Raw genomic sequence first — 22,661 nt, 5'->3', positions numbered from 1 at the left:
GGCATCTTTCTTCCTTAAAGAAAATTCAGGTTGTTTCAGGGGTCAAAGGTGCCTCAGCAGTGATGTGACCATATGGCTGGTGGAATATTGGGGAAATAATCAGGAAAAACAAGGTAATATAGAGGCGTGCCCTGCTCATGTATTGACAGAGAAAAACATGCAGGGGCCATCAGTGTCCGTCTTAAGGCTGAATGTCAAGGGGGCTATAACTAAGCATCGTAAAGATTCCAAGCTCTGAAAAACTCAGGAATGCATCTGAGCTACTGAAGAGCATAGAAATAATAGGGCCTCTACTACCTCGTCCTCCTTGCACTGAAAGGAAGGTGGGGAAGACCCACATAGTCCGACCTTACTTCCATTCCTAAATCCAAGTGGTAGGGCAGTTAGGTCCTTGTCGACCTCTCTGGATCAGAGAAGAAGGGATTTCCTCATGAACAGGGCTCAGGGAAAGTGACTAATGATTTCTGTAGGTGGCTTACAAAGCTGGCCATGCCACCAGGTGGGTTAGGGCAAGTGGTGCAAACCTAAAGCAAAAGTCAAAGAGAAAGAGGCAAGCTCAGTGGATTTGAAACATCTGTCTTCCATTGCCAGCTCAGACCCTGACTCTGACTATGGTCTTGGGTTCCTATGTCTTAGTTTCCCTGCTCAGTAAAGGTAATGGTAACTAGGTCATAGACTATGTGTTTATCGTAAAATAGTATTAAGTGGCTTGCCTTAAAATACTATCTGGATGTAGCATATTATTTATATATAAAAGTAAAGATATTAATATGGCTACAGATATGGATAATACAGATGCATGTGCACACACACACACACACACACACCCAAGACGCCCAGATAAACAGTCCACCTCTTTTCCTATACTCACCTTCTTGCCATAGTCACTCCTAACATACTGGACCCTTTATTTTTTAAGCATTTCAAGGCTTTTCCTACCTCAGGGCCTTTGCACTTCCTGACCCCAATGCCTAGAATGCACTTCTTCCTGATGTTTGCGTGTCTTGTTATTCTGGTTCCTGCTTAGTTATCACCTGCTCGGAAGAGTGTTTGATGAACTTTTCTATTTAAATTAGTATGCCTTTCTAGCCTTTGCATCTATTTACTACTTCCTTTTCTCCACAGTATTTATCACCACCTGACTTCATGATGCATAGGCATCTGTTTATGTCCCACTAAAATGAAAGCTTCATGAGAACATGGAACTGGTTCACATCCATATCCCCAGAGTCTAGGACAATGCCCAGAATACTGAAGGTAGCTAAAAAATAATTCTGCGGAGTGAAATAAGTCAAGCAGAGAGAGTCAATTATCATATGGTTTCACTTATTAGTGGAGCATAACAAATTGCATGGAGGACATGGGGAGATAGAGAGGAGAAGAGAGTTGAGGGAAATTGGAAGGGGAGGTGAACCATGAGAGACTATGGACTCTGAAAAACAACCTGAGAGTTTTGAAGGGGTGGGGAGTGGGAGGTCAGGGTACCAGGTGGTGGGTATTATAGAGGGCACGGATTGCATGGAGCACTGCGTGTGGTGCAAAAATAATGGATACTATTATGCTGAAAATAAATAAAAAGTAAATTTAAAAACTAATAATGATAATGATAATTCTGCTGAGTGAGTGAATGATACCAAGACAAGCAATGATGCTCAATTCAACAGTTAAAAATGTTAATCTAAACTCTGAGCAATGAGGGTTTGAGAATCCAAATAATGTTATAATAGATTGCTTAATATTATCCGCCGTGACGGAAGTGGATAGCCCCTTGAGGGATGGGGGTGTGGCTCTTAGTTGAACTGCAGTTGTTAGTACACTGGTCAGGATCAAGGGTTGTGGAGCTGGGGTGGGAGGTGAGAGGCAGAGGGCAGGTTGTAAGGAGGCAGTGGGAGTGCTGAGGGGAGGTTGGGTTGCTGCAGACGCCCTTTCCTTAATTCCCCTCTGCCACGTTGTTCTCTCCAGCTGGCGAGAGTGAACAGGTATGGTGCCACGCCAAAGCCACTCAAGGACAAGCCTCTCCCACCTTCAAGCAACATTCTTCCCGTGGGAGGCTTCCCTGGGAAAATTCCAGTGGGACCAAGGGGTAGCATCCATAAGTGGGGTTGCTTCAGAGAATGAAGTTGGGGTGGCCAAGAGGGCATCCCAAGGGACAAGCAAAGGAAAAGGAACCTGTGGGACAGGGCACTCAGCCCTTCCATTCTCTCTGACTTTCTGCAGCACCCACACCCTCTCCTCTGCCAATGGGTCACTTCAGCCCCATTAATCTTCAGCTTCTACAGCTTTTCTTGGTAACTTGTCCCATATGTTTCTTACTCTGTGTACTGCGTATGTCTGTTCCATTCCTTATTTACAGTTTAAATTAGAAACAGGTGTCACTCTCTAAAGCAAATCAGCTACTGTCTATGTTTTCCTTTTCCCCTCTGGAAACCCCCCTCAACTCCGAGGGGTCTGTGCTGACAACCCCGAGTGGGGCTGACAGGAAGCTGCCTTTTTGGCCTTAGCCCCTGGTTCTCTTTTCATATTTATCCCATACTGTAGTGTCTGGCTGCCAGGGCCATTCCCCGAGGCAGCCAGATGCAATCCTCTCATTTGACAAGTATCTCTTGAGCCTCCAAGCACAGAAGAAGGCACCCTTCATGAAACTTGGAGTCTAGAGGCTGAGGTTAGATCGCAAACACGTAGCCACAGAAACAAGCACATCGTTAAAGCAGATCGGTGCTGAGGGGAAAGTAAGTCATGCTACCTGATAGTTTTACTTGCTTTTGATGTCTAAGAATATGGTATTCAAGTCCCAAGGGACAAGTGTAAGTCAGGAAAAACTCAAGGAGCTGTATGCGTGAAAGATCTGAGGCGAGAGAGCGCTAGGGATGCTTAAGAAAGAGGGAAGACCAAAGTGGAAGGGTCAGTGTGAGGAAGGGGGGGTCAAGCACTGGGAGCAGACTGGGGGAAAGAGACACTGAGACCAACAGGGGTTCTAGCAGTCACTTTAATGTCTTTTCATTTTATCCTAAGGGCAATGGGAAGTCATTAAAGAATTTATAGCAGAAAACGAAACGGTTTGATACGACTAAAACTCTAAGACTATTATCCGGCTAGTGCGCAGATGGTAGATCAGAAGGGAGGTGGGTGGACTAGTTAGCAGGTGGTCGCAGTGGCCCAGGGAGGAGACAGTGGGACCAAGAGCCGGGAGATCAAAATGGGGGTAGAAAGAAGTGGAAGGTTCTTGGGAAGACTTTTTTTTTTTTTTTTAGATTTATTTATTTATTTAGAGAGAGAGTATGTGTGCATGAGCAGCAAGGGAAGGGGGCAGAGAGAGAGGGAGAGAGAGAATTTCAAGCAGACTCCACACTGAGCTTGGAGTCCAGTGTGTGTGTGTGGGGGGGGCTTGACCCCAGACCCCGGAATCGTGACCTGAACTGAAATCAAGAATGAGACACTTAACCAACTGAGCCACCCAGGCACCCCTGCAGGACATCTTAGAGTATCCCTCCAGCCCTTGACTGCATACTCTGGGGTTTCCCGTAAGTGAGAAAAGTGAATGCCCTCCGTGGGTATGCCACGGTCTCAGGGACACGCAGTCACAGGCAATCCCTACCTGACGTGCCCTCTTTGCTCCTGCATTGGCTTGGTTTATAGTTCAACACAGCCCACTGAAGTAATGTGTGTGAAGTTCATGGCCATGACTTGCTCAGGGTAGGCCTGCAACAAATGGTAGCTAGATGTTAAACGTCATCCACAAAGCTGAACACAACTCCGCCATCACAGCGTCTTTGGGGCTCTGCCGCCAACTTCTTCTGAGGAGCTTCAGGGAGGATCAGCTCATCAGTCTTCTTTGAAAACTCCCCATCTTGCTATTTCCCAGTCATCTTCCTCCTGTGATCCTTTGGACAGGTGACAAGTGCTCAGCCATCTAAATGCACACGCCCTAGTGGAAGGGAGTGGAAAGCATTGGTAGATTAAGCTGTTGGCCAGACTGCACCAGTATCATGATGCATAACCAGTTGTTCACATTCCCACCATGGCGTCAGTCCTCAGCCTGGCATTGTGATTACAGAACAAGCTCCATAGGACAGGGACGCTCCTCCAATGTTGTTTCCCCGCAGTGGACATAGCACTAGCCAAATACAGATTTGTTGAAATATACTCTGAGAAAGGTACAACGAAAATAAGCAAGATTAATGAGGAATTGCATGTGGGTTGGGTGTTACCACTTATACCATGCTTTGTGTCAATAGCCTCGCCGAGCCTCCCAGATGTGATGCAGTAAGTAGAGTCATCTCTAGTCCATAAAGGAAAAACTGATGGCTTTATGGGAGGCCATGACTTACCAAAGTCACATGGAGAGTCATACATGCACCAGAATAGAGCTCTGGGCTTCTGGTGTAGGTTGCCATGTTGGACGACTCCAGGAGGGGGCATTTATGCAGGCCAGAGAGTGAAGGGTGCCCCTCAAGAATGGGCAGTAGTGGGCAGGGCTGTACAGAATCCTCACACAGACTTGTTACATTTGGCTTATAGATTTTATTCCTATTGCAATGCAAAAGACAGACTCTAAGGCATAAACTAATTTATGTTCATCTAGTTAGAAAGTGGCTAAGCTAAAACAGGAAACCAGGTCCGTTGACTCCCAAACCTGTGTTCATTCTGTTGTTGCTTCGTGGGTCTCCAGTGTGGACTTGCCGTCTTGTGTTTCTGCACCAATGCCTCTTAACCAGGAGTCTGGGTAGCCTTTGAACACAGGATGTTGTGTTAAGACCAGAAACCCATGAAGCCACAAAATGAACATGGCCCATATTTCCAAAGCATCAATTTTCATAAATGATTTGGAGACAAATCATTGCTTTTATATAATGCATCATGGAGTCTAATGCATCAATTACATCAGATGTTAAAGATGAAACATAGAACTTTGAAGAAATTCCACACTTGCCATCAGCACCTTGGGGTGGTGACCCACAGACATGGTCCCAGTTATTCCCCTGCACTCCTGATCATTTACTTTTTTCTGTGTTTTGGGGTGCTTTGGGGGAAAGTTTGAGAAGCACCCGGTGACACCATGCTGGTTTTCCATAACACTGAGCTGCCACTATCATTGGACAGGAAAGAGAGCTCCATAATATGTGCACTTTCTATGGGTATATTTTGTCTGTGGGTATGTCTGGAGAGATGGGAGATCAATGAATTTAAATGTAAGCTAATTAAAGCAATGAAAGGCAATGACTTTAACACAGAGTCTTGCAAAGAATAGGTAACTGAGAGTTAATTATATATATATATATATTTACATATATATGGACAATATAAAAAGTACACACAAAGTACACTCTGTACATACAATATATTTATATATATGTACTATATATATTGTACATATAATATATATATTTATATGTGTGTACAATATATATATTTATATATATTTTAACATAGGTACAATATATATATGTATATATGTACAATATATATATATAAAATTAACTCTCGGTTACCTATTCTGTGCAAGGCTCTGTGTTAAAGACATTGCTTTTCATTTAGCTTTAATTAGCTTACATTTAAAACTTGTTGGTACATATATATGTACACATATATATATATATATATATATATATATATATATTATTTCTTAGGTCTCATGATCATCATAAGAACCACAAATCTTTTGTAACCAAGGTCACAATCTCTAGGCATTACATGTATCACAGACATTGCAGAAAAGGACCATAATGATGCCCAGGTAGGCATTCAGAGCTCCCCGGAGGAAGCAAATTTCTCATTATTGTTACATTCCCTTGGACATAAGACATCAGTTTCCCTGTCTGCAGCTGGGTGGAAAGAAGACTTTATTCATCTGAAACTGGCTCTGGTGTATTAAGTCTTCATCTCAGGCTAATGGTGGAATGTACATGCTGGCAGGGTCTTCAGTGTTAACTAACAGGCTGGGGTTAATGGGGGGACAGATGGATGGTGTCCACCCAGAAACCTGATCTCTCCATTTACTGGACTTGATGCACCCAGGGCAGCAGTAACCACCGTAATCACTGCTGATGATGGGAGAGCTCGTTCTATTACAGAGAAGCTTTTTGTGTTGTATTTTCTTACTCTGTTGACAAATCACTGATTTCTTCCTTTGTAAAAGCTAGCTGGAATAGCAGCTTTTCGGAATTATTTCCGTAGAAACGATTTCATATTGGAATTTTGGTGCCGAACCAACACACTAAAACCACCTTAATGTAGACAATGACACAAGCATACATTGGTCCTGCTTTTTTCTGACTGCCTTTGCTCAGGACATGTCTGTCCCTGGTGGCTTTTCACCATGAAAGGATGCAGTGATTTGGTCTCAAATGTTAAAAGAGTCAGATGGTCTCATGGGTTTACCCGTAATGCTTAGGAGGCCGTAAAAGGCTCAGGAACACTGAACACTTAAAAAATGGCAGCTTGATGAAATGTCTATGATTAGAGTGTACAACGCTCCAGCCAGCTTGCTGTATTAGTGCTTTCCAAAGTGTCATCCTCCCCTCGATGCCCTCAGGAAACTTCCCATCCAGGTTCATAAGAGTTAGTGGGATGAGGCTGGGGACAGCAGTCAGAGGCAGGGGGGGCACGTGCTGCTACTTCTAGTTTCACTCAATGATTAAGATGGAAATCTGTGTTTCTAGATCCGAATGTGATTCTTAAACGTCGGCGCAACTGTAGTTTTATGCTTCACTGAGAGATGACTTAATATGCTTCTGATTAGAGCCAGATGTAAAATAAGATGAAACTATAGTCACTGCTGAGACTGGGTTCTTTGTTCTTTGAATTGTATATAGTGCACAAGCAGGAGACAACAGGACCCGTGAGGGATGTTGCTTACGGCAACACAGAGTCCAGGAAGCCCTCTGCCTTTATCTACACATCACTAGGGAGTCCCGAGTCTGCCTGCTCTCCCTTAGCCACCCCCCAGGGAACCCCAGGTGGAGGGGATAGAGAAATAGGGTTTGGATTGAGATTGCCCTAAGGTTTGCAATGGAAATGAACTGAATCTTCTGTGGGACAACAGCAGTTTAAACTGTTTGATAAGATTTAGAATTAGTTGGTAATAATCAAGAGTTACCCAGGAGGGAAAGGAACAATGGGGTCAAATCTTCAGTTGGGGACATGAAGATGCTGACAGAGAACCTCAGAATTGCATTCTGGGCCAGAATTACACAGCTCCTAGTACATAGAGCTATTCTTGCTTCCCCAGAATGTACTGGAGCCAGAAGGGGGAACATTGGCAAGGAGAGTATTATGAACTAAATATCTGTGTTCCCCCAACCCCCCAAATTCATATGTTGAGGCCCTAGCCCCCAGTGTGAGGATATTTGGAGATGGAGCCTGTAAAGAAGTAATTAAGGTTAAATGAGGTCATGGGATGAGGTCTTGATCCAATAGGATTGGTATTCTTATAAAAAAAAAAAAAAAGACATTGGAGGATCACTTTCTCTCTTCACACATATAAGCTCTGTTTAGAAAGAGAGCTTCCACCAGAAACTGAACTCCCTGGAACCTTGATCTTGGACTTCTAGCCTCCAGAAATGCAAGAAAATAAATGTTGTCTTAGCCACCGAATCTATGGTATTTTGTTATGACACCCCAAGCAGTCTAATGCAGAGAGACTTTCCTAGCTCTGAATCTGACTCCATGTCAGTCTTGAGACAGAATGGGAAGGGTGCCATGAATTTGAGAGCTAGGTCCTGCTATAGACTCTACCATGACTTAGCTGTGTTGCCTTGGGTAGATCACTTTAATTCTGGGCCTAAAGATTCCTCAGCTCTTAAGTTGGGATAAAAGATCATGTCTAAGTAGTCCCACAGGATTACTGGAGAAGGAAGAATCAAATACTTAGAATAATAAGACAACAGCTAGTATTGTTTGCACATTTACTATATACTGAGCACTACTCTAATAAATTGATTGATTGACTGATTGATTTTGAAGTCAGGTTTACTGAGATAAAATATAGTGAAATTCACCTTCTCTAGTGTAAAGTTCTGAGTCTGGGCAAACACAGTCACTTAACTGCCACCATAATGGAGTTGTGGGACATTGCTATCATCCCCCAAAATTCTTTTGTGTCCCCATAAAGTAAGCCCCCTCCAACCAATTCCCATTCCCTGACAAACATGGGTTCTCTAGACTTATAATTTTGCCTTTTCAAGAAAGTCATATAAATGGCATCACACAATGGCACCACAGAGCTTTTCTAATACAAAAATTTAATCTTTAATTGATCAGTTGATTAATTGATTTAATGAATCCATTAAATCAATTAATAATCACATAATAATTTAAGTGATTAAACAATTGATCATTTCATCTTCATAAATATATTTTGGGGTAGGTACAATAATGATAAGATGAATAGATATGAAATGATAAGAAAAATCAAAAAAGTATTAGATAAACATGAGGTGTTATTATTGTTATTTTCATCATTTTTATTACTATTTCATGGTAGAATAAAGCAAAATCAATTTTTGGTGGAAATTTTATATTCAATTTACCTTATCTACTAACCTAGAATCCAAGTTTCCAGAGAGAGCAATTTTAGCTATGTCCTTTACCTTCAAAACATGATCAATTGCCTTATTCTGACAGCAGAGATTTAATTGTGGGGAAAAAAAGTATTTGCAAAAATATGGTTACTGTAGAAACAATGTCCACAATAGCCAAACTATGGAAAGAATCTAGATGTCCATCAACAGATGAATGGATAAGAAGATGTGGTGTGTATATATATACATATTCACACAATGGAATACTATGCAGCCATCAAAAAACCCAAAATCTTGCCATTTGCAACGATGTGGATGGAACTAGAGGGTATTATGCTAAGTGAAATAGGTCAATCAGAGAAAGACAATTATCATATGATTTCTCTGACATGAGGAATTTAAGAGACAGGGTGGGGGGCTGTGGTGAAGTAAGGGGGAAAAAATGAAACAATATGGGACCAGGGAGGGACACAAACCATAAGAGACTCTTAATCTCAGGAAACAAACTGAGGGTTGCTAGGTGGTAGTGGGGGAGGGATAGAGTGGCTGGGTTATGGACACTGGGGAAGGTATGTTCTATGGTGAGTGCAGTGAATTGTGTAAGACTGAGCATTCACAGACTGTACCACTGAAGCAAATAATAACATCATATGTTAAAAAATATATATAAAGTTAGCAATAGGGCCCAGCACATCTTCTCTTTGACTAATTCAAAAATACTTGGCTTGAAGTTACTACTTCATAATCCCTGACCACACTGTTAATAGAAAAAGATACTGAGAGATTTCAGAGCTATGAATAACAGTGGTTTCCAGCGTAACAATAATCAGTCCCCACTGTAAAGGAGATGATGATCAGGCTGTCACCAGGGCTCCGCTTGACTCAGCCTGATCTGGGTTCATTTTGGGCTTCTAGGCAGAGTAAGAAGGGCTGAATTTCTTCCCATGAAGTATCCCCTGGTTCAGTAGCCACACGCCATGGAAGCATCCCATCACTCTTCTTAATAGAAGGATTATGATCTTCCTGGATGTGGTCATAGAGTGCCCACAGTCTGACCACAATAGTTCCACTTCTCCAATGAGAATATTTTGCATAAACTATTTCTCTCTCCTTTTTAAAGCTTCATATTACAGATGCAACACATAACAAATAAGTAAATAAGGTCCAGCTATTTCTTAAAATTTACAGCTTTCATGAATTTTTAAGGAACAGGCCAGGAGAAACTGCTGAAGCAAAGCAGTTGGGTAGAGGGTATGACAAGAAGGTCTAGGAGCCTCTTCAATATTTCATGTGCCCCAAAGCCTCTGACAGCTAATCATCTCTTAATGGGACTTGCCCTTTGGCCTTTGTGTTTCTAAGGGAGTAAAATGTTTGGCCTCCAAACAAGTTATCACTCACTCATTGACTAAACACAAGCTGAAAGTGGCCTCCCAGGCATCATTGGTCTTTGCTAGTTGAGTGTAGAAGGTCCCAGATTAGCATTACTCACCTTTAAATCACCAGTGGTTTCAAAGCCACCTAAGCACTTGCTTCAGATCTGGAGATAGCCTCCCATTGCACCTCTCCCATTATGCCTCTCCTAAACATAGATGGAAAACCAGACATCATGGCAGCCGGAGAATGAGTTGTGGAGGGGTCAGCCATGATCATTAGGGGGAGATGAAAGAATTGAATAAGACAAAATGCAACATGGGATTTTGGAATGGAACTGGACGAGTGAGTGATATTTGAGAGGAAATTCAAGGAAAGGGAGCAGGAATGGACCTGGAAGGGACCACACTGAGCAGAATGGAGGCAATAGGAGAAGTGAAAGGAAGGGAAGGGAGGTGGGGAGGGGTTAGAAAGATGACGAGGGAACAGGGAGGATGGTAGATGCATTGTGTGTTCATTGCAGTGGAAGGAGGAGAGATAAGCTTGTCACCTCCTCTCTCATCTCCCAGCACACCAGGAAAAGAGATTGTGCCTTCCTCTTTAACTTGTACCAGCAATAAATATTCTTTGTATATTTGTAAAAATGAGAAAGAACCTAGCGAGGCTCCTGGTGTGAAGAGTGGTTTCAAAGTGGCAAGCACCAAGAGTTCCCTAATCCTAGTTTTCCAACGTGGAAAAATAAAGCATATTGTTTGTTAGGTCAAGGGGAAATTTTCACAATTTACAACCTTATGACCAAGAGTGTATACCCAAAGAATGCTCCTTTGGTAAGAAATATTGTTGAACTGATTGGATGCGTCCAATTTGACTTAAACATAGTACAGTCATTGATTACTAACACAAGACAATTTTACCCATGGTCTTTTAATATTTTCTTCAGGATTTATTGTCTTAAACACCTTTCACACAGTTATATTTAAAGGATGCTCAGGTATAGGTATTTTAACTAGAGCACAGAGGTTATTTTTGATTAATCTGATCATTCTATACATGTCACCATCAAAATTATGTTGTGTCAGGGAAACAAACAGTAAGAGATAACTGAACAGTCCTTTTCTTGATATACTTTAAAAACAAGATCCATTATTTTCCATAATTTCATCTATTTTAGACACTATGGAATTCCTTTTTGACCATAGGCCTCAGATTCGCTTTGCTGACTTAAGCAAGTTGCCATGATAAAAGGCCAAGATGGTCATCAGTCCTCCTGTTTTCACTCTTTAATGCTCTTCTTTAAAAAAAAAAAAAAAAATTATGTATTTATTTTAGAGAGAGAGAGGGAGGGAAAGAGAGAGAGCAAGTGGGGGGAGGGTCAGAGGGCAAAAATCTCAAGCAGACTCCCCATTGAGCACAAAGTCTCACCCAGGGTTCCATCCCAGGATTCATGAGATCATGACCTGAGCTGAAACCGAGTGTCAGACACTCAACTGACTGAGCCACCCAGGTGCCCCACTTTAACTTTCTTCTTGAGTTTGTCCTTTTTCTCCAGCTTCAGAAGATGTGAGATGCTGATCACAAGATGTAGAAAAATAATCCTCCATCTTATGATTATGACATCATTCTAGACTTCCCCCCAAGATCAAATAGTTTCAGGTCAGTACCATAGACTTCCCCTCTATTGCACAGATGACAAATCAAGAAAGGAATAGGTTCCCCCACACAACTCAGGGAGCTCTCAGACTCCATGTGGACTCCAGAATTTTTGGTTGAATTCTAAAAAGTTATGAATTTCACTAAACAGTTCTTATTTGTCGCACTGAATAAATGAGCCAGTTCCCATCCATTTAATTTAAGATGGTTCTGACATGAATTCAGGGAGTTACTGGAGGTTAGATAGGAGAGTAGTGAACACTGATCTCTTTTTAAGAACATTTGAGAATTCCTCTCCAAATATCAGCACTCATAAGAAGGCTACTCGGAGACATTATATACTTACCAACCAACCCCCTCATGCCCGCCAGACATGACTGAGATGCAGCCATCTTTCTTGAGGCATGTGATCTGTTAGCAGAAGAAAGAGAAGAAAGGGATACTTGCCATGTTGCCAGAGCTGTGCTGAGAGGCACCGGACTGTCTTTGGGCAACTCACTGAGCTGCCACAAGACTGAGAGTTCCTTGAAATGGTGCAATTTGAGCTCATCTTCAGGAGCTCATTGGGGAGTGGGTAGAAAGGAAAAGGGATCAAACTACCAAGAGGCATGAGTAGGATTGACCTGGGCAAAGCACCACATGACGGGCCGTAGAGGCTGAACACAGGGAATACTGAATCTCTGCATTAGAGATCGCAAAAGCCAAACACTCAGAACGACCCGTGAGAACAAGTATAAGACATCCAGTGGGCAGCCATTATTGTGTGCACTGACATAAGCTCCTTCAACTCTCTGAGATTTGGGTGCATTATTTGCAACGTGAAAGCAAACCAATGTCTACCCTTGAGTGTAACTACGGGGTTCAAGTGGAAATTCTTTGAGTGGAAATTCTTTGGAAAGGTGAATGACTCTGTGCTGGTGGACGATGATGGTGACCAAGTGGTGGCGAGCGATTACAGAACCACAGGGGTTTGTGCTGAAAATAATCCAGATCTGGTCTAACCTGTCCACATTTTACCAGTAAGCCAGACCTGAAGTGACTCAGCCAAGCTAGTTAATGGCACAGCAGTAACCAGGTCCCCAGGGTCTTGGGTTGAAGAAAATAAAAAATCTCAAGTCCAAATCAACTTCCTGGTGACATGGGTTTCCCATCTGGCTTCAGTTCAGTCTGGTGAGTGTAGCACAGAGCAGGGGCCTGATCCCTGGAGGGCGCCACCCCACCCCACCCACCCCCTTGGCAGGTCTGATGCTCGAAGCAGCCTCTCTGAGTCCCTGTGTCATACTTGGGATGGCATTCCATCTCACAGATATTGAAACCAGGGTGTGAGGGCAAGTTGCCAGGTGGCACATTGCAAAACAAATGCCCCGTTGTGTTTGCGGCTGTGCCGTATGTGGCTTTGTGAAGTCCAAAAGCCATCCAGTCGCTGTGACTGGAATGTGACAGTAATTTGTAACAACGGTGACTCTATTCCCCCCGCCCCCTTGGTCTACTTTTGTGACATGCTCCAAAATCCTGAGAAAGGCCTGCAAAAGAAATGTTCAGAAATGTTCTAAATGGGTTTGGAAAACTTGTGAACCCTGTCTGAACTTTTATTAGGTTCTCCCACAACTCACCCGTTTGACATCAGAACAAGGAAAGCATTATTTATAACAGCGTGTGTGAAATCCCAGAAGGGACTCTTGAAAGAATTAACGTGAAAAATGTGTCCCAAAGAGACTTCAAACATAAAACAAATGATCAGATGGGAAAACATGTAAATCAAAAGTGGGATCTTTTTTTCCTCCTTTAAAGGAAACAGGAGCTTTTTCTCTGGCCATTTCCAACATTGGACAGAGAAACTGGGCGAATCCGGGCTATCATCAGAGCACCTGTCCCTGCAGAGCGAGGCACAGAGGGGAATCGTGTGCACTGGCTCTTCCTAATGTCTCCAGAATGGAGGAGATAAGATAGTAAAGGCTACAGGGAAGGAAAAGACACCTTGAATGCATCAGTGCATTGGAATTTACAAAGCACTTTCCCAAACTTTTGACTGTTTGAGTGTTTACCTCACCATAAGCCCGGGAGGTATAAAATGTTACCCATATTTCATAGTTGGAGCAACTAGGACAGCAGTTTAGCAACTAGTCGTTGACTAAAAGTCCTGGAGCCCAGCTTCCAACACCACGAACTAAGTGTTGCCCATGGCGTTACCAGTGTGTATGCACAGGAATATGGAAAGCATGGCATCTTGTTAGGTGAGCACATCCCACAGTGGGATTTTAGTCGTCTGATTCTAGATGTATGGAGGTGATTCTCTGTCTCTCTCCCTCTCCCCACAAACACACATGCAAATTAGTTAATTCACTAAGTTAAACAAAATCAAATCTTTTTTTTTCCGCCAAACTCTCAAGATACCTTAAGACTCTGTGTATCATGATTGTCACAGAAATGAGGCAACTTACAGGTTATAGGGTTTTTGGTGGCCTGACCTAGAAACCTCTGTGGGGAGCTGGCTCTTAATCTTTTGAGGGCCCAGTATCCAAAAGACTACCATGTGTTTGTCCATAAGGTCCTAGTTCTCTTTTTATCCCACACAGACCAACTATATATTGATCATAAATCTGAATTCTAATTGAAATATTTCCATAAAGTCAATAAATATGTCTTTTCCACTAAAAACCTGCACAGAGACCTCTCACTCCACGGGACTCTGCACCGTGTAGCTCCCTGCACTCACCACAAGTCTTCTTCTTGGTGCAGATCTGTGGGTCACCAGCACCTGAAGGGAGCTTTCCTCTTTGGTGTCCCGAGTCCTTGGGAGTGTCTAGAAACATGGGGAACCCCTTGTGTATTGGCACACATTTCCTTTCCCAAAGTTCTGGGCCCATGGGGCTCCAGGGTCATGAGCCGGGCAGTTCCTCAGTGGGGCCAGCGGCACCAACATGGCGTCCTTTCCGGTCCATCGCTGCCTATGCCACACAACTTCTGTTTTGAATATCATCCCTGATGGGAAGTATTGACATCACCTTAGGCATGTCCAGGCAGCTCCATGAAGGAAATCTGTGCCCATGGAAGCCTGTTGGCCCATCACTGCATGGTGAGAAGTGAGTGATGAAACTGAAAGCTGATGGAAGGCCACCCACCTCTACTTAGTGTCAGAGCTGTGGGTGTGTTCAAAGTGAACAGTAAACATATGAGGGCACCTTACCCCGACCCAGGAATTTGTATCCCTACTTGTCAGATTTAGAGTCCTTGTACAGAGAATGGAGAAAAAACCCAACAGAATGTTCTCCTCCTTCGACACTCAAGATCTCTTTGATGCTAAGAGGGTTGTTGGAAATCACCAAGCATATTAAACAGACCGGACACTCTTAGCTCCTTGGGCTCAGGAGTTAGGGAGCATTTTTCAGGCACTGTTCGTCTCTTTCTTTCCTTTAATGAGACAGAAATGGACACCGACCATTGTAATCGGGCAGAAACTCGATGTGGCATCTGTCTGAGAACACGGGGCTGACCATCGGGTCTCATGCCTGTGTTTCTGTGTGCTCACCTGCTGTCCGGGCATCAGGCAGCATGTTTGAACTGGTAGTGCTGCATTTTCCAGCATGAAAACCAGGACCCACCACCAGTTTGCTCATGGTTTTGACATCAGACAGCCCCAGTGCGCTACAAACTGAAACGTGAAATTCTTAACTTTTCTCCAGGAAGTCAGAAATCCTAAACAAACTGTCCTTATCAAATGAAGTACCCCATGCCTGTGGTAATGCTCTCGAAATCTAATGCCTCAGCTGTGCTGTTTTCACTAAAATGGACTTTCCCCAAACTGCATCTATTTATTTTTGGACATAAGGTCAATGGTAGTTAAGAGGCAAGTCCTAAGCTCGGGGTCTAAAAACTTGACTGCTTAACCATCAGAGCCTCAGTTGCTTCATCTGTGAAATGGGACTAATCGCTTCTACCCTGACCATGGCTGGATTGTGGGAGGGCATTTGAGGCAGCACTGTGCACTCATCCTAAGACCTGAGAGTGGAAGGAAGCTCTGGACTTGCCAAGAAAGTAGAGTCACTTGTTGGGTCATTCTGGACACAGTTTCCTGCTTGTTTCCTGGTCAACATGATCTTGTTAATTAGAAGACTGAGTCACCTTTACACCAGGAATCATGTGTGTGTGTGCGTATGTGTGTGTGTGTGTGCGTGTGTGTGTGTGTGTGCGTGTGTGTGTGTTATCCAGGATGAGCACCTGCCCAACATCGTCTCTGCCCTATCTAGTTACCAGAAAGAGAAAATCGTAAAAAATATTTAAAAAAAAATACTTTGACCGTTTTTCGCCCTGCTTCTCTGTTGCTTTTTTCTTATGAAGAAATTGTGTTTCCCTCATGTTTTATAAATAATTAAAATTAACAAATACAAATAAAGGAAGGACAAAAGTGTCTCCCATTTGTATTCTACCTTTCTCCTACCTGATGAGGGGAACTTGGTTTTCGGGAGACTGATGCCTCCTTTCTCCCCCTTCTCCACCAGGTCGGTGGCCACACAATGCTGCCCATTCGCTGGATGCCTCCAGAGAGCATCATGTACAGGAAGTTCACCACAGAAAGTGATGTCTGGAGCCTGGGTGTCGTGTTGTGGGAGATCTTCACGTACGGCAAACAGCCCTGGTACCAGCTGTCCAACAACGAGGTGCGCAGTGGGCTGGGCAAGACCCCTGAGGGCTGAGGTCCAGAGGCCAGAGGTCCACAGACGTGTGGCCTTGTGGGCGGCAGCAGCTCCCACATGGTCTCTCAGGACCTACACGTCATGGGCAGAGTCTAGTCACTCTCTGAGTTTAAAAGTTCTAGAGAAAGAAAAGCAGTGTTTGCTCACACACCTGGGACTCACTGGTGGTGGGAGCACTTTGTGCTGCTCATCTGGTAAATTCTGAGCAGGTGTGGCAACCCCGTGCCTTCAGAGGCCAGCTAGGTTTTTTGGTAGTATTCCAATAGGTTTTAGGTTTGGTTTTTTGTTGTTGTTGTTTTGTTTTGTTTTGTTTTTTTCACATTTCACTAGAACATTCTTGTGTTTTATTTCCCTATTTCAATTCTTTTGCAACCGTTGTCTCTACTTGAGGCATAGCTTCTGGGTCAGGCACCTCACATCCTCTTCAGGCCCGCATCTGTTTTCTATCCCAACTCCACTCATTTCCACAGCTCGAGTGAGGTCCCCTTGTCAGTCAACACCCTGACGTGAAAGTTCCAGGCTCCATCATAGGCCAGTAAGACCAAAACACATTGAAATTCCTGAGTGAGGTAGCATCCCACAGACAGAAAACATTTCTCCACCAGGTTGGTGACCTCAGTGTGCCCAGAAAAAGGGATCTAAACCAATGAATTAATTGTTCTACAATAATTGTTCTCTTCCTTCAAAAAAAAAAAGCAAATGCTTTAAATGGGTTTCTTTAGAGCAGCCTTTCCCTTGCACAGACATCTGTGTTATCGGCTTTGTTTTTCCTCTTGTCTGACGCTGTCTTTGATCTCTATCCTGTCCAGGTGATAGAATGCATCACTCAGGGCCGAGTCTTGCAGCGACCTAGAACGTGCCCCCAGGAGGTCTACGAGTTGATGCTGGGGTGCTGGCAGAGAGAGCCCCATATGAGGAAGAACATCAAGGGCATCCACACCCTCCTTCAGAACTTGGCCAAGGCATCTCCGGTCTACCTGGATATTCTAGGCTAGGGCCCTTTCCCCCAGACTGATCCTTCCCAATGCACCTCCTCAGATGGGCCGAGAGGATGAACGTCGTTTAACTGCCGCCGGATGCCATCAATCTGCTGTTCTTCACTCCGACAGTATTAACAACAAAGACATGGAAAGGCTTTCTGAGGGAAGCCATGTGCACTTCTCCATCCATAGACACAGTACGGACTACTTTTTGGCATTGTCTCTTTCTCTCTTTCCACCTCCCTTAATTTCTTCCCTGGTTTTTGTTTGGGTTTTTTTTTTTTTTTTTTTTGGTCATTTTTTTTTTTTTTTTCTTTTTTGGTCTTCCTCGCTTCATAGCCCCTACACTTTCTTTTGAATCAAGCTGGCTTCTGCATTCCTATTAACTCTGCATAGACAAAGGCCTTAACAACCCTGATTTGTTATATCAGCAGACACTCTAGTTTGCCCACCACAACTAACAATGCCTTGTTGTATTCCTGCCTTTGATGTGGATGAAAAAAAGGGAAAACAAATATTTGACTTAAACTTTGTCACTTCTGCTGTACAGACATCGAGAGTTTCTATGGATTCACTTCTATTTATTTATTATTATTACTGTTCTTATTGTTTTTGGATGGCTTAAGCCTGTGTATGAAACAGGAAAACTTGTGTTTAATCTGGGAAGCCTTTATCTATGGGAGATTAAAACCAGAGAGAAAGAAGATTTATTACAAACCACAGTATGGGAGGAACAAAGACAACCATTGGGATCAGCTGGCGTCAGTCCCTACTTAGGAAAAACCCAGCGACTGTTAGCTGGGAGGAATGTATTCGGCACCTTCCCCTGAGGAGCTTTCTGAGGAGTACAAAGACTGTTGAACTCTGTGCCATGGACTATTCTTTTCCCATCACCAGAAACACTAGGGTGTAGTTGAGAGAAAAGATGGCTTCCATGAGACGCAAGATGGCGCATCACACGCCCAGACAGTCTTGTCTTTGCACGTCATGGTAACAACCCTGGTTTGTCTTTCCAGGTGTTGTCGGCTGAACCTTTGTCGAGTTTAGCTGAAAATGGGTGAATTCTTGTCCAGAGATCGTTTCAGGGTCAGGTGGGAAAGCCAAAGACTTGGAAAAGATAAGACAAGTTATAAATTCGGAGGCATTATATTGAACTTTTCAGATAGCAGTTCCCTCCGACCCCTCCCCTCCACCCCTACCTGTCCTTTAAACTGTGCAAGCAAAATTGTGCATGGTCTTCTTCGATTAATACCTTGTGTGCAGAAACTACTGCTCCAGACGTCGTGCCCCTGATATGTAGAGCAGATCCATAAAGAGGTATAACATATAATTAGGGGAAGCTAATGGAGCTCATTAGCTGAGTATCAATGTCTCTGCGTCATACGACGGTGATGGGTTTTAGTGGAGATGGACCCTGAAGCCTGGATGTCCTCATCCACATGGAACGGACTGTGGGACTGTGGGAAGGGCAGACTCAGTCCCCGAGGGAAAAGAAACCTCACCCTGGGGGCATCACTTACATTGATGTTCAGTGTGCACAGGCTGAGACCTTGCTCTGGGCTCTGGGTGGGAGAGTGGTTTCATTCCAAGTGTACTCCATTGTCAGTATGCTGTTTTGTTTTTTTTCCACTCCATTAAAAGACGTAAAAATTAAAAAAAAAAAAAAAATCAGGCATAGCACGCCAATGGGAAGCTATGCCCAGACCAAGCTTTGGAGGTGTGCTTCTGGGTCTAGTGATGAGTTTTGCGAAAAGAGGTTGTAAATTTAAATAGAAATTTACAGTTATTTGGATGATCGGCTTTACCAAGAAAGAAAAATATTTCTGTTCCTCAAGAAAACTTGCTACCCTCTGTGAGGGGACTTTTGTTAACTTGACATCTTTATAACACAAGCCAGATTGAAAGTGAGTGATTTTTAATTCATCTTAGGACATTTTATTTCGTATTTGTTTCTGAAGGTGCAATTGCTCTGTTTCAGTTTTGCTTGCGCCCTTAATTCCTGGAGCACCTTATTTTCCATTTATAGGTTTTTGAGAGCCCGTTCTCAAAAAAATCAAAAGTGTCGATTAACAGACAACAAAAGGAAATCCAGTAGCATCAGCAGTCAAGTGAAGGGGGTTGGACAAGATTATCCCTACAGTTCCTTCAAGTTCCACGCTGGCCTAGGAGACACGGGAGTTGAGCTGATCGTTCTCTTTGTCGGTGAAAAAACCCTCCAGAATGCACATAACAATATAATGAAAGCCATATCTCCATGGTATATGCCTGCACGAATCTATCGTATTAAGGACCACGGTACTGCTAAAACACTGTGGCACTCTGTGAAGCAGTAACGAAGGGGCAGATTGTACCAAACCTTCGTAAATTCCATCCGTGATGACCTGAACACCTGCACGGGTTTGTCATTCTGCGTGACCTGCCAGCTGCTTGGGGGGCGGGGCGGAGGGGGATGGCGGGGGCCAGGGGCGGGGGGCGGGGGGAGAAGCTGCAAGTGATTTGTTTTATTTTAACAGAGAGCAAAAGAGGTAAATATGCGGAGGGATCAAATTCGAGAAGGGCTGTGCAGTTTTAAAGCAAGGATTTGTTTAAGGCAAATGAGAAGATGGGAGGGTTCTATACCATTCCAATGTGTTTTCCTCTGAAAGAAAAAAGCAAAAAAAACAAAAACAAAAACAAAAACAAACAAACAAACAAAAACTCCTTCTCTTCTGACAAGTCCCTCTAGGTCTTGAAATGAAAGATTCTATGCAAGTGCAAAGTTTTCTAGTTATTTATATTGCTGATTATTATTTTTTTCCTCTGTTGTCTCAAGAGTATGTGATTTCAGAGACGTCTCGCATTGAAAGAATACCAGATTGAACGAACCAGAGAATAGCTTGAAATAGTCATCACTGTTCCTCCACCATCCCCTCTTCTCATGCTCTTTTGATTTTTACAAAAGGGACGTCCTTGTTCTGAAGTGTAACGATCACAGAATATGGCCTGCTACCCAATTCGTGAGAAACTCCAACCACAGGAGGGACGAACCTAATTCCCTCGCCCAAACTCAGCCTGACCATTGTTTCCATTTACGGATCGCATCATAGTTTTCCAGGCACTTTCCGCCACTGTTAGCCAATCATTCCCATTTTTTATAAGTGAGGCAATCGAGGCTCAGAGAAGTTGAGTGGCATGCTGGAAATCTCCAGGCTCGTTTCCGGCACCAGGGGGATTGACTCTAAGTGTTCTGATTCTGAAGTTCATGATTCTGCCCGCTAGAGACTCCAGGATACAGACAAATGGTCCAAGAAAGCAAGCACACTGATAAACTCACGAAGCCAAACGTGGTCCGAAGAACAAAAGGAAATACGTGAGATGACCAGGAGCTGAAACATCGTGACATAGAATCATGCTTATAGCTTCAGCTAAATCCTTGTACACTGAACCAGCGTCATAATCAGGCTTCTTTAGAAAACATTTTGAACTATGCTATAAAAGATCCTATCAATTCATATTATACACGTGTGTTCACATCCGCACTACCTGTGGTGTTTTCATGTATTTATATGTGTGTTATAAATACTGGATTTATACATATGCAGACACACAGACACAGTGTGTTGTGGGCTTATGTATAAATGTATAGGCACACAATACTAGAGATAATGATAAGTAGGGTGCAGTATGACTAATTTGCTTAAAATCTGCTAAATAACCAAAACTTTTTAATGTCCTTTTGCGGTTAGTGCTTCCATTCTCCATGTGGGTAGGACTACATCGCACTTTTCAACTTTGTGCGGTACTGCATGGGTGGAAGACATATTTAAGATAATGTGCTTCCCAAAACAACTGAATCAAAGCCATCCCACTACACTGAGTCCTTTCCTTGGCTCCTTGCAAAGGAGAATGCAGACTGAAATAGATCTCCTTATGTAAAGGTCCGGGAAAGGAAAATTGATTTTTTTTGTCATCTTTTTGCACATTTATGTTATGCTCACCTTGTCCCACGGTGACCCCTGTACACTTCTGTTCAGAGTCCAAGCATTCCAGAAGAGAACCGGAATGTCGGGAGCCCAGTGTCTCAAAGGCCAAAAGTGAGAAGTCCAAGACCCCACCGCGAGGCAAGCAATGTCTAGGAATTCCCATAGCTGAGTGGGGATGTGAAGCAACAGTATAAAGTGCTGTCCTTTGCAAAGAGCCATGACAAAGGATCCCCTGGTCAGAAACAGATGTTTCTTTTTAACCTTCCCTTTTTGCAAATTGGATCTTCTATAATGCCAACAGTATTAAATTGTTTGTCTTATTAAATAAAGGACCCCATACACACACACACACCCTCAATTCTCTTGCTCTCTCTCTCTCTCTCTCTCTCTTTTTTTCCCCTCCCCATTTGAGGATTTTTATTCCCAATGTTGAGCTCAGTTCCGTCCATCACAGAAAATCTCGTGAGCGGAATGGATGGTGACCCAATCCTCAGATGGCTAATGGAAGCTAAAGCACTTCCTTCACAGGGCATAATCATGGAATGTAGAGACTCCCAGGTCATGATAGCAAATGTTATTCTAAAGAATCTGGGGCGGGAGGGATTTGCAGTTAGATACGACAGCATGTGCAAGAGTATTTTCTCATTGTTGGGGCTGGAATGAATCACTGCTGCTCAAGTCAAAGGTTCTTAAATATTCTTCATTTTTGCATTGTGCCCCCTTCTCCTTCTACCTTTATTTATTTCTGTATTTATTTATTTATTCATTGACTTATATATATATATTTTGGCTCCATTCATCACCAACACAAAGCAAAGCAAAAAAATATATATATGTGTGTGTATGTGTTGCAGGCAAAACACTGTGAAATTCACAACAGCAACCAAGCAACTCTTTTGCCATCTTTACATACGTCTCAGGAGACGAAACGAGAACACATGGGGATGTCATTTTTTAAGTCTATGCATTCTAGGCCAGGTCCGTGGTTTTCTTTTTTTTTTTTTTTTTTTCTTCTTCTTCTTCTTTTTTCCTTTGGTCTGTGCATTAACAAAAATGATTCTGAGCGAAGGTTGGCTGAACGTTCAACATAATGGAGCAAGCGTAACAAAAGCTGCTAATAGCCACATGTTTGGACTGGAAAAGAAAAATCGGAGAAAATGAAACGTGTAAAGACCTACATCTTGCAGCTTGTATATCTTACTATTGCTTTAATACTGTATAAAACAACTGGAAATGTTTTAAATACGAGGTCTTTGAATTAAATGTGGATTTTAAATATGTAATCCCTTGACAAATGACCAAATTCTTGTGAAATATTGCTCCCTGCATTCATTGGTTGTTACCCATCACTTACAAATCTGCCGAGAGATGTGGACACTCTCTACATCTGCTTCTGTACACAGAGAGATGTTTGTATATACCCAGGCCACACACACACACACACACACGCACGCACACACATTTCAATATCTCTCTGAAGATACA

General features: G+C 43.1%; 1 protein-coding gene across 2 annotated transcripts in view; it reads left to right on the top strand.

The window, feature by feature from the left end:
* NTRK2 (neurotrophic receptor tyrosine kinase 2) overlaps positions 1-22,022 on the top strand; it is a 325,021-nt gene extending 302,999 nt beyond the window's left edge. For both annotated transcript variants that reach the window (XM_059142001.1, XM_059142000.1), the window contains 2 exons: positions 16,040-16,198; positions 17,044-22,022. In XM_059142001.1, coding sequence (XP_058997984.1) covers positions 16,040-16,198; positions 17,044-17,229 — 345 coding nt within the window. In that variant the 3' untranslated portion in view covers positions 17,230-22,022. The remainder of the gene's footprint in view (positions 1-16,039; positions 16,199-17,043) is intronic.
* Positions 22,023-22,661: the final 639 nt, after the last annotated feature.

This window comes from Mustela lutreola, chromosome 12 (assembly GCF_030435805.1).
Source record: "Mustela lutreola isolate mMusLut2 chromosome 12, mMusLut2.pri, whole genome shotgun sequence".
Lineage (NCBI taxonomy): Eukaryota > Metazoa > Chordata > Mammalia > Carnivora > Mustelidae > Mustela > Mustela lutreola.
This window is presented reverse-complemented; position numbering and strand designations above follow the sequence as displayed.